Source organism: Anomaloglossus baeobatrachus, chromosome 10 (assembly GCF_048569485.1).
Source record: "Anomaloglossus baeobatrachus isolate aAnoBae1 chromosome 10, aAnoBae1.hap1, whole genome shotgun sequence".
Lineage (NCBI taxonomy): Eukaryota > Metazoa > Chordata > Amphibia > Anura > Aromobatidae > Anomaloglossus > Anomaloglossus baeobatrachus.
In genome coordinates, this window is record NC_134362.1 from 8,238,951 (window position 1) to 8,256,606 (window position 17,656).

General features: G+C 50.5%; 1 protein-coding gene across 3 annotated transcripts in view; it reads right to left on the reverse strand.

The window, feature by feature from the left end:
• SCUBE2 (signal peptide, CUB domain and EGF like domain containing 2) overlaps positions 1-17,656 on the reverse strand; it is a 114,018-nt gene that overhangs the window by 49,236 nt on the left and 47,126 nt on the right. For 2 of the 3 annotated variants that reach the window (XM_075327047.1, XM_075327045.1), the window contains exons 11-13: positions 3,807-3,929; positions 1,615-1,731; positions 830-901 (exon numbers count right to left, since the gene is read on the reverse strand). In XM_075327047.1, the coding sequence (XP_075183162.1) occupies positions 830-901; positions 1,615-1,731; positions 3,807-3,929 (312 nt within the window). The remainder of the gene's footprint in view (positions 1-829; positions 902-1,614; positions 1,732-3,806; positions 3,930-17,656) is intronic. The other variant, XM_075327046.1, reaches the window with a different exon arrangement.

A 17,656-nucleotide genomic window follows, 5' to 3' on the forward strand; every position in this document is an offset into this window, starting at 1 on the left:
CCGTCCTCCTCCCTGCAGACTCCTCCGTCCTCCTCCCTGCAGACTCCTCCGTCCTCCTCCCTGCAGACTCCTCCGTCCTCCTCCCTGCAGACTCCTCCGCCCTCCTCCCTGCAGACTCCTCCGTCCTCCTCCCTGCAGACTCCTCCGTCCTCCTCCCTGCAGACTCCTCCGCCCTCCTCCCTGCAGACTCCTCCGTCCTCCTCCCTGCAGACTCCTCCGTCCTCCTCCCTGCAGACTCCTCCGTCCTCCTCCCTGCAGACTCCTCCGTCCTCCTCCCTGCAGACTCCTCCGCCCTCCTCCCTGCAGACTCCTCCGCCCTCCTCCCTGCAGACTCCTCCGTCCTCCTCCCTGCAGACTCCTCCGTCCTCCTCCCTGCAGACTCCTCCGCCCTCCTCCCTGCAGACTCCTCCGCCCTCCTCCCTGCAGACTCCTCCGTCCTCCCCCCTGCAGACTCCTCCGTCCTCCTCCCTGCAGACTCCTCCGCCCTCCTCCCTGCAGACTCCTCCGTCCTCCCCCCTGCAGACTCCTCCGCCCTCCTCCCTGCAGACTCCTCCGCCCTCCTCCCTGCAGACTCCTCCGCCCTCCTCCCTGCAGACTCCTCCGCCCTCCTCCCTGCAGACTCCTCCGCCCTCCTCCCTGCAGACTCCTCCGCCCTCCTCCCTGCAGACTCCTCATGTCCTATCTGTAGGATGTGTAGGTTGTGACACATTTGTGAAGCCTGTATGAAGACGTCAGGTATTTGAGGAGCAGAAGCTTTTACATCAGTAGAATATAAATGTATAGACAGTGACTGACAAACACTGCACCCCCCCCCGCTGTGCCCGCTCACCTGCACCCACAGAGTCATTGCCCCTCGGGATTTTAGCTTTACCACAGGTAACAATGTAAGAATCCTGCAGACCTGAGGAAGAAAAGGAATATTACCCGAAACGCCACAACCAGCCTATAGTGAGCGCAGCTCTGGAGTATAATACAGGAGAACTCAGGATCAGTAATGTAATGTATGCACACAGTGACTGCACAAGCAGAATAGTGAGTGCAGCTCTGGAGTATAATACTGGAGGTAACTCAGGATCAGTAATGTACGTACACAGTGACTGCACCAGCAGAATAGTGAGTGCAGCTCTGGAGTATAATACTGGAGGTAACTCAGGATCAGTAATGTAATGTATGTACACAGTGACTGCACCAGCAGAATAGTGAGTGCAGCTCTGGAGTATAATACAGGAGGTAACTCAGGATCAGTAATGTATGTACACAGTGACTGCACCAGCAGAATAGTGAGTGCAGCTCTGGAGTATAATACAGGAGGTAACTCAGGATCAGTAATGTAATGTATGTACACAGTGACTGCACCAGCAGAATAGTGAGTGCAGCTCTGGAGTATAACACAGGAGGTAACTCAGGATCAGTAATGTAATGTATGTACACAGTGACTGCACCAGCAGAACAGTGAGTGCAGCTCTGGAGTATAACACAGTGACTGCAGTGTTTATGTAGGATACTTTCTTATATGATATAATGTGATGAGCGGCGGTGTCTGAGCTCCAGACAGTTGTGCGGTGCGGTGCGCTGAGCTGCTCTGCCGGTGACATGCGGAGCCATGTCACTTACCGGGGACGTGGTGGACATGGGACTGGCAGTGAATGAGGCAGCGCTCACTTCCACCATTCTTTACACATTGCAGAACCGCCTTTTGTGGCCCAGAGTCGGTGTTGAGGCCGTCCACCACTGAGCAAGAGAAAAGCAAAATCCAGATAACGCACAACACCGGCGAGAAACACCGCAACACGCGAAAATACACGTGTGACACGTCCACACACAACAGAGGATACACGTGTGACACGTCCACACACAACAGAGGATACACGTGTGACACGTCCACACACAATAGAGGATACACGTGTGACACGTCCACACACAGCAGAGGATACAGGTGTGACACATCCACACACACAATAGAGGATACACGTGTGACACGTCCACACACAATAGAGGATACACGTGTGACACGTCCACACACAACAGAGGATACACGTGTGACACGTCCACACACAGCAGAGGATACACGTGTGACACGTCCACACACAACAGAGGATACACGTGTGACACGTCCACACACAACAGAGGATACACGTGTGACACGTCCACACACAGCAGAGGATACACGTGTGACACATCCACACACAATAGAGGATACACGTGTGACACGTCCACACACAACAGAGGATACACGTGTGACACGTCCACACACAACAGAGGATACACGTGTGACACGTCCACACACAACAGAGGATAGACATGTGACACGTCCACACACAACAGAGGATACACGTGTGACACGTCCACACACAACAGAGGATACAGGTGTGACACGTCCACACACAACAGAGGATACACGTGTGACACGTCCACACACAACAGAGGATACACGTGTGACACGTCCACACACAACAGAGGATACACGTGTGACACGTCCACACACAACAGAGGATACACGTGTGACACGTCCACACAGCAGAGGATACACGTGTGACACGTCCACACACAACAGAGGATACACGTGTGACACGTCCACACACAACAGAGGATACAGGTGTGACACGTCCACACACAACAGAGGATACACGTGTGACACGTCCACACACAACAGAGGATACACGTGTGACACGTCCACACACAGCAGAGGATACACGTGTGACACATCCACACACAATAGAGGATACACGTGTGACACGTCCACACACAGCAGAGGATACACGTGTGACACGTCCACACACAGCAGAGGATACACGTGTGACATGTCCACACACAACAGAGGATACACGTGTGACACATCCACACACAATAGAGGATACACGTGTGACACGTCCACACACAGCAGAGGATACACGTGTGACACGTCCACACACAACAGAGGATACACGTGTGACACGTCCACACACAATAGAGGATACACGTGTGACACGTCCACACACAGAGGATGGAAGGCAGAGTGTCAACAGAGAATACAAGAAAATAACAACTATAAACAAAAACTGAAGAAACAGAATAGAAAAGAATGAAACAGTAAACTCTGCACAGAAATCATCAATAGAAACAATAACACGAATAACATAGAAAATGTCACAAAATCACAGAATAAAGTGATACTGGGCACTGCCCCGGCGTGCAGCGTCCTCACCCCCGGGCTCCGGGGAACATGACAGAACAGGCGAGTATATGGTGAGTATACGGCGAGTGATGCGCGGGGCGGGGGTTATTTGCGGGTTATCGCGGCTTCAGGCGCCGGGGTCACATGATACAGCGGCGCTCACAAATATGAATACTTCTGATTTGCAGCCGGCAGTGGCTCCGGCGCTCGCCCCATTGTGTCCGGATTCTGTGTGCCGCCTTTGTTGGAATGGCCGCAGCGGCACAAATCCGTTTTTTCTATAGACGCCCATTCTTCATTACCTTGGGTCAGAGCAGACATTTTCAGAATTTTAACCTGTTTGCCATTGTCCTCGGCTGACCCTGCACTCATCAGCGGAGCCCGCTGTAGATGTGACTCCCGGCACGCACGGCACGCGGATGGCGCTGGGTGAGTACGGACGCAGGACAGCGTTAGTGAATCACACACGGCACGCGGAGGCGCAGAACAGCCACACATGAAGTATCTCCTGTGCTCTGGAGTTTGGAAATAATTCCCCATTCCTGTGAAGACCCCGTCACTACTGGGGGTGACATGACACAGACAGGACAATCTGGGGGTGGGGGATGGGTGAACAAATGGGTGCACCGGCACCGAGGCAGCGGCGACTTACCCACACAGTCCTTGCGGTTCCAGTGTAACTTGAAGCGAGGGGGGCACTGACAGTAATAATCCCCCGCGGTATTCACACACGTATGTTCACAGCCCCCGTTATTGACGCTGCATTCATTCACATCTGGAAAAGAAGGGACAAAAAGACGAAGTCAGTACATCCTCCTCCTGAAACGCTCTGTGCTGCTGTGGACCCGGCTTCTTACACTATTCTATAAGATCAGCACATCCTCCTCCTGAAACACTCTGTGCTGCTGTGGACCCGGCTTCTTACACTATTCTATAAGATCAGCACATCCTCCTCCTGAAACGCTCTGTGCTGCTGTGGACCCGGCTTCTTACACTATTCTATAAGATCAGCACATCCTGCTCCTGAAACGCTCTGTGCTGCTGTGGACCCGGCTTCTTACACTATTCTATAAGATCAGCACATCCTCCTCCTGAAACGCTCTGTGCTGCTGTGGACCCGGCTTCTTACACTATTCTATAAGATCAGCACATCCTCGTCCTGAAACACTCTGTGCTGCTGTGGACCCGGCTTCTTACACTATTCTATAGGATCAGCACATCCTCCTCCTGAAACACTCTGTGCTGCTGTGGACCCGGCTTCTTACACTATTCTATAAGATCAGCACATCCTCCTCCTGAAACGCTCTGTGCTGCTGTGGACCCGGCTTCTCACACTATTCTATAGGATCAGCACATCCTCCTCCTGAAACACTCTGTGCTGCTGTGGACCGGGCTTCTTACACTATTCTATAAGATCAGCACATCCTCCTCCTGAAACACTCTGTGCTGCTGTGGACGCGGCTTCTTACACTATTCTATAAGATCAGCACATCCTCCTCCTGAAACGCTCTGTGCTGCTGTGGACCTGGCTTCTTACACTATTCTATAAGATCAGCACATCCTCCTCCTGAAATGCTCTGTGCTGCTGTGGACCCGGCTTCTTACACTATTCTATAAGATCAGCACATCCTCCTCCTGAAACGCTCTGTGCTGCTGTGGACCCGGCTTCTTACACTATTCTATAAGATCAGCACATCCTCCTCCTGAAACGCTCTGTGCTGCTGTGGACCCGGCTTCTTACACTATTCTATAAGATCAGCACATCCTCGTCCTGAAACACTCTGTGCTGCTGTGGACCCGGCTTCTTACACTATTCTATAGGATCAGCACATCCTCCTCCTGAAACACTCTGTGCTGCTGTGGACCCGGCTTCTTACACTATTCTATAAGATCAGCACATCCTCCTCCTGAAACGCTCTGTGCTGCTGTGGACCCGGCTTCTTACACTATTCTATAGGATCAGCACATCCTCCTCCTGAAACACTCTGTGCTGCTGTGGACCGGGCTTCTTACACTATTCTATAAGATCAGCACATCCTCCTCCTGAAACACTCTGTGCTGCTGTGGACGCGGCTTCTTACACTATTCTATAAGATCAGCACATCCTCCTCCTGAAACGCTCTGTGCTGCTGTGGACCCGGCTTCTTACACTATTCTATAAGATCAGCACATCCTCCTCCTGAAACGCTCTGTGCTGCTGTGGACCCGGCTTCTTACATTATTCTATAAGATCAGCACATCCTCCTCCTGAAACGCTCTGTGCTGCTGTGGACCCGGCTTCTTACACTATTCTATAAGATCAGCACATCCTCGTCCTGAAACACTCTGTGCTGCTGTGGACCCGGCTTCTTACACTATTCTATAGGATCAGCACATCCTCCTCCTGAAACACTCTGTGCTGCTGTGGACCCGGCTTCTTACACTATTCTATAAGATCAGCACATCCTCCTCCTGAAACGCTCTGTGCTGCTGTGGACCCGGCTTCTTACACTATTCTATAGGATCAGCACATCCTCCTCCTGAAACACTCTGTGCTGCTGTGGACCGGGCTTCTTACACTATTCTATAAGATCAGCACATCCTCCTCCTGAAACGCTCTGTGCTGCTGTGGACCCGGCTTCTTACACTATTCTATAAGATCAGCACATCCTCCTCCTGAAACGCTCTGTGCTGCTGTGGACCCGGCTTCTTACACTATTCTATAGGATCAGCACATCCTCCTCCTGAAACACTCTGTGCTGCTGTAGACCGGGCTTCTTACACTATTCTATAAGATCAGCACATCCTCCTCCTGAAACGCTCTGTGCTGCTGTGGACCCGGCTTCTTACACTATTCTATAGGATCAGCACATCCTCCTCCTGAAACACTCTGTGCTGCTGTGGACCGGGCTTCTTACACTATTCTGTAAGATCAGCACATCCTCCTCCTGAAACACTCTGTGCTGCTGTGGACCCGGCTTCTTACACTATTCTATAAGATCAGCACATCCTCCTCCTGAAACGCTCTGTGCTGCTGTGGACCCGGCTTCTTACACTATTCTATAAGATCAGTACATCCTGCTCCTGAAACACTCTGTGCTGCTGTGGACCCGGCTTCTTACACTATTCTATAGGATCAGCACATCCTCCTCCTGAAACGCTCTGTGCTGCTGTGGACCCGGCTTCTTACACTATTCTATAAGATCAGCACATCCTCCTCCTGAAACGCTCTGTGCTGCTGTGGACCCGGCTTCTTACACTATTCTATAAGATCAGCACATCCTCGTCCTGAAACACTCTGTGCTGCTGTGGACCCGGCTTCTTACACTATTCTATAGGATCAGCACATCCGCCTCCTGAAACACTCTGTGCTGCTGTGGACCGGGCTTCTTACACTATTCTATAAGATCAGCACATCCTCCTCCTGAAACGCTCTGTGCTGCTGTGGACCCGGCTTCTTACACTATTCTATAAGATCAGCATATCCTCGTCCTGAAACGCTCTGTGCTGCTGTGGACCCGGCTTCTTACACTATTCTATAGGATCAGCACATCCGCCTCCTGAAACACTCTGTGCTGCTGTGGACCGGGCTTCTTACACTATTCTATAAGATCAGCACATCCTCCTCCTGAAACGCTCTGTGCTGCTGTGGACCCGGCTTCTTACACTATTCTGTGACCTCCTATAAGATGAGCACATCCTCCTCCTGAAACGCTCTGTGCTGCTGTGGACCCGGCTTCTTACACTATTCTGTGACCTCCTATAAGATCAGCACATCCTCCTCCTGAAACGCTCTGTGCTGCTGTGGACTGGGCTTCTTACACTATTCTATAAGATGAGCACATCCTCCTCCTGAAACGCTCTGTGCTGCTGTGGACCCGGCTTCTTACACTATTTTATAAGATCAGCACATCCTCCTCCTGAAACGCTCTGTGCTGCTGTGGACCCGGCTTCTTACACTATTCTATAGGATCAGCACATCCTCCTCCTGAAACACTCTGTGCTGCTGTGGACCGGGCTTCTTACACTATTCTATAAGATCAGCACATCCTCCTCCTGAAACGCTCTGTGCTGCTGTGGACCCGGCTTCTTACACTATTCTATAGGATCAGCACATCCTCCTCCTGAAACACTCTGTGCTGCTGTGGACCCAGCTTCTTACACTATTCTATAAGATCAGTACATCCTGCTCCTGAAACACTCTGTGCTGCTGTGGACCCGGCTTCTTACACTATTCTATAAGATCAGCACATCCTCCTCCTGAAACGCTCTGTGCTGCTGTGGACCCGGCTTCTTACACTATTCTATAAGATCAGCACATCCTCCTCCTGAAACGCTCTGTGCTGCTGTGGACCCGGCTTCTTACACTATTCTATAAGATCAGCACATCCTCGTCCTGAAACACTCTGTGCTGCTGTGGACCCGGCTTCTTACACTATTCTATAAGATCAGCACATCCTCCTCCTGAAACGCTCTGTGCTGCTGTGGACCCGGCTTCTTACACTATTCTATAAGATCAGCACATCCTCGTCCTGAAACGCTCTGTGCTGCTGTGGACCCGGCTTCTTACACTATTCTATAGGATCAGCACATCCTCCTCCTGAAACGCTCTGAGCTGCTGTGGACCCGGCTTCTTACACTATTCTATAGGATCAGCACATCCTCCTCCTGAAACGCTCTGTGCTGCTGTGGACCCGGCTTCTTACACTATTCTATAGGATCAGCACATCCTCCTCCTGAAACACTCTGTGCTGCTGTGGACCGGGCTTCTTACACTATTCTATAAGATCAGCACATCCTCCTCCTGAAACGCTCTGTGCTGCTGTGGACCCGGCTTCTTACACTATTCTATAGGATCAGCACATCCTCCTCCTGAAACACTCTGTGCTGCTGTGGACCCAGCTTCTTACACTATTCTATAAGATCAGTACATCCTGCTCCTGAAACACTCTGTGCTGCTGTGGACCCGGCTTCTTACACTATTCTATAAGATCAGCACATCCTCCTCCTGAAATGCTCTGTGCTGCTGTGGACCCGGCTTCTTACACTATTCTATAAGATCAGCACATCCTCCTCCTGAAACGCTCTGTGCTGCTGTGGACCCGGCTTCTTACACTATTCTATAAGATCAGCACATCCTCGTCCTGAAACACTCTGTGCTGCTGTGGACCCGGCTTCTTACACTATTCTATAAGATCAGCACATCCTCCTCCTGAAACGCTCTGTGCTGCTGTGGACCCGGCTTCTTACACTATTCTATAAGATCAGCACATCCTCGTCCTGAAACGCTCTGTGCTGCTGTGGACCCGGCTTCTTACACTATTCTATAGGATCAGCACATCCTCCTCCTGAAACGCTCTGTGCTGCTGTGGACCCGGCTTCTTACACTATTCTATAGGATCAGCACATCCTCCTCCTGAAACACTCTGTGCTGCTGTGGACCCGGCTTCTTACACTATTCTATAGGATCAGCACATCCTCCTCCTGAAACACTCTGTGCTGCTGTGGACCCGGCTTCTTACACTATTCTATAAGATCAGCACATCCTCCTCCTGAAACGCTCTGTGCTGCTGTGGACCCGGCTTCTTACACTATTCTATAGGATCAGCACATCCTCCTCCTGAAACACTCTGTGCTGCTGTGGACCGGGCTTCTTACACTATTCTATAAGATCAGCACATCCTCCTCCTGAAACGCTCTGTGCTGCTGTGGACCCGGCTTCTTACACTATTCTATAAGATCAGCACATCCTCCTCCTGAAACGCTCTGTGCTGCTGTGGACCCGGCTTCTTACACTATTCTATAGGATCAGCACATCCTCCTCCTGAAACACTCTGTGCTGCTGTGGACCGGGCTTCTTACACTATTCTATAAGATCAGCACATCCTCCTCCTGAAACGCTCTGTGCTGCTGTGGACCCGGCTTCTTACACTATTCTATAAGATCAGCACATCCTCCTCCTGAAACGCTCTGTGCTGCTGTGGACCCGGCTTCTTACACTATTCTATAAGATCAGCACATCCTCGTCCTGAAACACTCTGTGCTGCTGTGGACCCGGCTTCTTACACTATTCTATAAGATCAGCACATCCTCCTCCTGAAACGCTCTGTGCTGCTGTGGACCCGGCTTCTTACACTATTCTATAAGATCAGCACATCCTCGTCCTGAAACGCTCTGTGCTGCTGTGGACCCGGCTTCTTACACTATTCTATAGGATCAGCACATCCTCCTCCTGAAACGCTCTGAGCTGCTGTGGACCCGGCTTCTTACACTATTCTATAGGATCAGCACATCCTCCTCCTGAAACGCTCTGTGCTGCTGTGGACCCGGCTTCTTACACTATTCTATAGGATCAGCACATCCTCCTCCTGAAACACTCTGTGCTGCTGTGGACCGGGCTTCTTACACTATTCTATAAGATCAGCACATCCTCCTCCTGAAACGCTCTGTGCTGCTGTGGACCCGCTTCTTACACTATTCTATAGGATCAGCACATCCTCCTCCTGAAACACTCTGTGCTGCTGTGGACCCAGCTTCTTACACTATTCTATAAGATCAGTACATCCTGCTCCTGAAACACTCTGTGCTGCTGTGGACCCGGCTTCTTACACTATTCTATAAGATCAGCACATCCTCCTCCTGAAATGCTCTGTGCTGCTGTGGACCCGGCTTCTTACACTATTCTATAAGATCAGCACATCCTCCTCCTGAAACGCTCTGTGCTGCTGTGGACCCGGCTTCTTACACTATTCTATAAGATCAGCACATCCTCGTCCTGAAACACTCTGTGCTGCTGTGGACCCGGCTTCTTACACTATTCTATAAGATCAGCACATCCTCCTCCTGAAACGCTCTGTGCTGCTGTGGACCCGGCTTCTTACACTATTCTATAAGATCAGCACATCCTCGTCCTGAAACGCTCTGTGCTGCTGTGGACCCGGCTTCTTACACTATTCTATAGGATCAGCACATCCTCCTCCTGAAACGCTCTGTGCTGCTGTGGACCCGGCTTCTTACACTATTCTATAGGATCAGCACATCCTCCTCCTGAAACACTCTGTGCTGCTGTGGACCCGGCTTCTTACACTATTCTATAGGATCAGCACATCCTCCTCCTGAAACACTCTGTGCTGCTGTGGACCCGGCTTCTTACACTATTCTATAAGATCAGCACATCCTCCTCCTGAAACGCTCTGTGCTGCTGTGGACCCGGCTTCTTACACTATTCTATAGGATCAGCACATCCTCCTCCTGAAACACTCTGTGCTGCTGTGGACCGGGCTTCTTACACTATTCTATAAGATCAGCACATCCTCCTCCTGAAACGCTCTGTGCTGCTGTGGACCCGGCTTCTTACACTATTCTATAAGATCAGCACATCCTCCTCCTGAAACGCTCTGTGCTGCTGTGGACCCGGCTTCTTACACTATTCTATAGGATCAGCACATCCTCCTCCTGAAACACTCTGTGCTGCTGTGGACCGGGCTTCTTACACTATTCTATAAGATCAGCACATCCTCCTCCTGAAACGCTCTGTGCTGCTGTGGACCCGGCTTCTTACACTATTCTATAGGATCAGCACATCCTCCTCCTGAAACACTCTGTGCTGCTGTGGACCGGGCTTCTTACACTATTCTATAAGATCAGCACATCCTCCTCCTGAAACACTCTGTGCTGCTGTGGACCCGGCTTCTTACACTATTCTATAAGATCAGCACATCCTCCTCCTGAAACGCTCTGTGCTGCTGTGGACCCGGCTTCTTACACTATTCTATAAGATCAGTACATCCTGCTCCTGAAACACTCTGTGCTGCTGTGGACCCGGCTTCTTACACTATTCTTTCGGATCAGCACATCCTCCTCCTGAAACGCCTTGTGCTGCTGTGGACCCGGCTTCTTACACTATTCTATAAGATCAGCACATCCTCCTCCTGAAACGCTCTGTGCTGCTGTGGACCCGGCTTCTTACACTATTCTATAAGATCAGCACATCCTCGTCCTGAAACACTCTGTGCTGCTGTGGACCCGGCTTCTTACACTATTCTATAGGATCAGCACATCCGCCTCCTGAAACACTCTGTGCTGCTGTGGACCCGGCTTCTTACACTATTCTATAAGATCAGCATATCCTCGTCCTGAAACGCTCTGTGCTGCTGTGGACCCGACTTCTTACACTATTCTATAAGATCAGCACATCCTCCTCCTGAAACGCTCTGTGCTGCTGTGGACCCGGCTTCTTACACTATTCTGTGACCTCCTATAAGATGAGCACATCCTCCTCCTGAAACGCTCTGTGCTGCTGTGGACCCGGCTTCTTACACTATTCTGTGACCTCCTATAAGATCAGCACATCCTCCTCCTGAAACGCTCTGTGCTGCTGTGGACTGGGCTTCTTACACTATTCTATAGGATCAGCACATCCTCCTCCTGAAACGCTCTGTGCTGCTGTGGACCCGGCTTCTTACACTATTTTATAAGATCAGCACATCCTCCTCCTGAAACGCTCTGTGCTGCTGTGGACCCGGCTTCTTACACTATTCTATAGGATCAGCACATCCTCCTCCTGAAACACTCTGTGCTGTTGTGGACCGGGCTTCTTACACTATTCTATAAGATCAGCACATCCTCCTCCTGAAACACTCTGTGCTGCTGTGGACCCGGCTTCTTACACTATTCTATAAGATCAGCACATCCTCCTCCTGAAACGCTCTGTGCTGCTGTGGACCCAGCTTCTTACACTATTCTATAAGATCAGTACATCCTGCTCCTGAAACACTCTGTGCTGCTGTGGACCCGGCTTCTTACACTATTCTATAAGATCAGCACATCCTCCTCCTGAAACGCTCTGTGCTGCTGTGGACCCGGCTTCTTACACTATTCTATAAGATCAGCACATCCTCCTCCTGAAACGCTCTGTGCTGCTGTGGACCCGGCTTCTTACACTATTCTATAAGATCAGCACATCCTCGTCCTGAAACACTCTGTGCTGCTGTGGACCCGGCTTCTTACACTATTCTATAGGATCAGCACATCCTCCTCCTGAAACTCTCTGTGCTGCTGTGGACCGGGCTTCTTACACTATTCTATAAGATCAGCACATCCTCCTCCTGAAACGCTCTGTGCTGCTGTGGACCCGGCTTCTTACACTATTCTATAGGATCAGCACATCCTCCTCCTGAAACACTCTGTGCTGCTGTGGACCGGGCTTCTTACACTATTCTATAAGATCAGCACATCCTCCTCCTGAAACACTCTGTGCTGCTGTGGACCCGGCTTCTTACACTATTCTATAAGATCAGCACATCCTCCTCCTGAAACGCTCTGTGCTGCTGTGGACCCAGCTTCTTACACTATTCTATAAGATCAGTACATCCTGCTCCTGAAACACTCTGTGCTGCTGTGGACCCGGCTTCTTACACTATTCTATAAGATCAGCACATCCTCCTCCTGAAACGCTCTGTGCTGCTGTGGACCCGGCTTCTTACACTATTCTATAAGATCAGCACATCCTCCTCCTGAAACGCTCTGTGCTGCTGTGGACCCGGCTTCTTACACTATTCTATAAGATCAGCACATCCTCCTCCTGAAACGCTCTGTGCTGCTGTGGACCCGGCTTCTTACACTATTCTATAAGATCAGCACATCCTCGTCCTGAAACGCTCTGTGCTGCTGTGGACCCGGCTTCTTACACTATTCTATAGGATCAGCACATCCTCCTCCTGAAACGCTCTGTGCTGCTGTGGACCCGGCTTCTTACACTATTCTATAAGATCAGCACATCCTCCTCCTGAAACGCTCTGTGCTGCTGTGGACCCGGCTTCTTACACTATTCTATAAGATCAGCACTTCCTCGTCCTGAAACGCTCTGTGCTGCTGTGGACCCGGCTTCTTACACTATTCTATAGGATCAGCACATCCTCCTCCTGAAACGCTCTGTGCTGCTGTGGACCCGGCTTCTTACACTATTCTATATGATCAGCACATCCTCCTCCTGAAACGCTCTGTGCTGCTGTGGACCCGGCTTCTTACACTATTCTATAAGATCAGCACATCCGCCTCCTGAAACACTCTGTGCTGCTGTGGACCCGGCTTCTTACACTATTCTATAGGATCAGCACATCCTCCTCCTGAAACGCTCTGAGCTGCTGTGGACCCGGCTTCTTACACTATTCTATAGGATCAGCACATCCTCCTCCTGAAACACTCTGTGCTGCTGTGGACCGGGCTTCTTACACTATTCTATAAGATCAGCACATCCTCCTCCTGAAACACTCTGTGCTGCTGTGGACCCGGCTTCTTACACTATTCTATAAGATCAGCACATCCTCCTCCTGAAACGCTCTGTGCTGCTGTGGACCCAGCTTCTTACACTATTCTATAAGATCAGTACATCCTGCTCCTGAAACACTCTGTGCTGCTGTGGACCCGGCTTCTTACACTATTCTATAAGATCAGCACATCCTCCTCCTGAAACGCTCTGTGCTGCTGTGGACCCGGCTTCTTACACTATTCTATAAGATCAGCACATCCTCCTCCTGAAACGCTCTGTGCTGCTGTGGACCCGGCTTCTTACACTATTCTATAAGATCAGCACATCCTCCTCCTGAAACGCTCTGTGCTGCTGTGGACCCGGCTTCTTACACTATTCTATAAGATCAGCACATCCTCGTCCTGAAACGCTCTGTGCTGCTGTGGACCCGGCTTCTTACACTATTCTATAGGATCAGCACATCCTCCTCCTGAAACGCTCTGTGCTGCTGTGGACCCGGCTTCTTACACTATTCTATAAGATCAGCACATCCTCCTCCTGAAACGCTCTGTGCTGCTGTGGACCCGGCTTCTTACACTATTCTATAAGATCAGCACTTCCTCGTCCTGAAACGCTCTGTGCTGCTGTGGACCCGGCTTCTTACACTATTCTATAGGATCAGCACATCCTCCTCCTGAAACGCTCTGTGCTGCTGTGGACCCGGCTTCTTACACTATTCTATATGATCAGCACATCCTCCTCCTGAAACGCTCTGTGCTGCTGTGGACCCGGCTTCTTACACTATTCTATAAGATCAGCACATCCGCCTCCTGAAACACTCTGTGCTGCTGTGGACCCGGCTTCTTACACTATTCTATAGGATCAGCACATCCTCCTCCTGAAACGCTCTGAGCTGCTGTGGACCCGGCTTCTTACACTATTCTATAGGATCAGCACATCCTCCTCCTGAAACACTCTGTGCTGCTGTGGACCCGGCTTCTTACACTATTCTGTGACCTCCTATAAGATGAGCACATCCTCCTCCTGAAACGCTCTGTGCTGCTGTGGCCCCTGCTCTGTGATGGCCGTTATGTGAGTATTTCGGGTGATGGTGGGGGCGGCGTACACGTCCTCACTGTGGGGGTTGCGGAGTCGGAGCGGCTGCAGCGCGGACTCATCGCTCCTCGATGCTCCAGTAACAGGCCTATTTTCCTGGTCGCCGGTTTCCCGCGGCGGAGCCTCTGCCGGGGGCTTCTCACCACAAGGACGCACTTGGCCATCACTGACTGTATTTTTGGCGTTTATGATTTGCCGGCGGTCAGACGCCGCACCGCAAACTTCTACAGCGCGGTCACACTGACACTTCACTGCTGAAGAGGGTGCGAGACCCAGGGGTTAACCCATAATATAAGGGGAGACATGCAGACTATTACACCACTGACCTCTCTGCAGAACATCGCTCCTCCACCTCCTGACAGACACATAGTGATATACCCTGCAGACTATTACACCACTGACCTCTCTGCAGAACATCGCTCCTCCACCTCCTGACAGATACATAGTGATATATCCTGCAGATTATTACACCACTGACCTATCTGCAGAACATCGCTCCTCCACCTCCTGACAGATACATAGTGATATACCCTGCAGACTATTACACCACTGACCTCTCTGCAGAACATCGCTCCTCCACCTCCTGACAGATACATAGTGATATCCTGCAGATTATTACACCACTGATCTCTCTGCAGAGCATCGCTCGTCCACCTCCTGACAGATACATAGTGATATACCCTGCAGACTATTACACCACTGACGTCTCTGCAGAGCATCGCTCCTCCACCTCCTGACAGATACATAGTGATATACCCTGCAGACTATTACACCACTGACCTCTCTGCAGAACATCGCTCCTCCACCTCCTGACAGATACATAGTGATATCCTGCAGATTATTACACCACTGATCTCTCTGCAGAGCATCGCTCGTCCACCTCCTGACAGATACATAGTGATATACCCTGCAGACTATTACACCACTGACCTCTCTGCAGAGCATCGCTCCTCCACCTCCTGACAGATACATAGTGATATACCCTGCAGACTATTACACCACTGACCTCTCTGCAGAACATCGCTCCTCCACCTCCTGACAGATACATAGTAATATATCCTGCAGACTATTACTCCACTGACCTCTACAGCTCTGCAGAGCATCACTCCTCCACCTCCGGACAGATACATAGTGATATACCCTGCAGACTATTACACCACTGACCTCTACAGCTCTGCAGAACATCGCTCCTCCACCTCCTGACAGATACATAGTAATATATCCTGCAGACTATTACTCCACTGACCTCTCTGCAGAACATCGCTCCTCCACCTCCTGACAGATACATAGTGATATACCCTGCAGACTATTACACCACTGACCTCTCTGCAGAGCATCGCTCCTCCACCTCCTGACAGATACATAGTGATATACCCTGCAGACTATTACACCACTGACCTCTCTGCAGAACATCGCTCCTCAACCTCCTTCCAGATACATAGTGATATATCCTGCAGACTATTACACCACTGACCTCTCTGCAGAACATCGCTCCTCCACCTCCTGACAGATACATAGATATATCCTGCAGATTATTACCCCTTTGTACAGATCTGCAGAGCATCGCTCCTCCACCTCCTGACAGATACATAGTGATATACCCTGCAGACTATTACACCACTGACCTCTCTGCAGAGCATCGCTCCTCCTCCTCCTGACAGATACATAGTGATATACCCTGCAGACTATTACACCACTGACCTCTCTGCAGAGCATCGCTCACCCACCTCCTGACAGATACATAGTGATATACCCTGCAGACTATTACACCACTGACCTCTCTGCAGAACATCGCTCCTCCACCTCCTGACAGATACATAGTGATATATCCTGCAGACTATTACACCACTGACCTCTCTGCAGAACATCGCTCCTCCACCTCCTGACAGATACATAGTGATATACCCTGCAGACTATTACACCACTGACCTCTCTGCAGAGCATCGCTCCCCCACCTCCTGACAGATACATAGTGATATACCCTGCAGACTGTTACACCACTGACCTCTCTGCAGAACATCGCTCCTCAACCTCCTAACAGATACATAGTGATATATCCTGCAGACTATTACACCACTGACCTCTCTGCAGAACATCGCTCCTCCACCTCCTGACAGATACATAGTGATATACCCTGCAGACTATTACACCACTGACCTCTCTGCAGAGCATCGCTCCTCCACCTCCTGACAGACACCTAGTGATATATCCTGCAGACTATTACTCCACTGACCTCTCTGCAGAGCATCGCTCCTCCACCTCCTGACAGATACATAGTGATATATCCTGCAGACTATTACACCACTGACCTCTCTGCAGAACATCGCTCCTCCACCTCCTGACAGATACATAGTGATATATCCTGCAGACTATTACACCACTGACCTCTCTGCAGAGCATCGCTCCTCCACCTCCTGACAGACACCTAGTGATATATCCCGCAGACTATTACTCCACTGACCTCTCTGCAGAGCATCGCTCCTCCACCTCCTGACAGATACATAGTGATATATCCTGCAGACTATTACACCACTGACCTCTCTGCAGAACATCGCTCCTCCACCTCCTGACAGATACATAGTGATATATCCTGCAGACTATTACACCACAGACCTCTCTGCAGAGCATCGCTCCTCCACCTCCTGACAGATACATAGTGATATACCCTGCAGACTATTACACCACTAACTTCTCTGCAGAACATCGCTCCTCCACCTCCTGACAGATACATAGTGATATACCCTGCAGACTATTACACCACTGACCTCTCTGCACAACATCGCTCCTCCACCTCCTGACAGATACATAGTGATATACCCTGCAGACTATTACACCACTGACCTCTCTGCAGAACATCGCTCCTCCATCTCCTGACAGATACATAGTGATATACCCTGCAGACTATTACACCACTGACTTCTCTGCAGAACATCGCTCCTCCACCTCCTGACAGACACATAGTGATATACCCTGCAGACTATTACACCACTGACCTCTCTGCAGAGCATCGCTCCTCCACCTCCTTCCAGATACATAGTGATATACCCTGCAGACTATTACACCATTGACCTCTCTGCAGAACATCGCTCCTCCACCTCCTGACAGATACATAGTGATATACCCTGCAGACTATTACACCACTGACCTCTCTGCAGAGC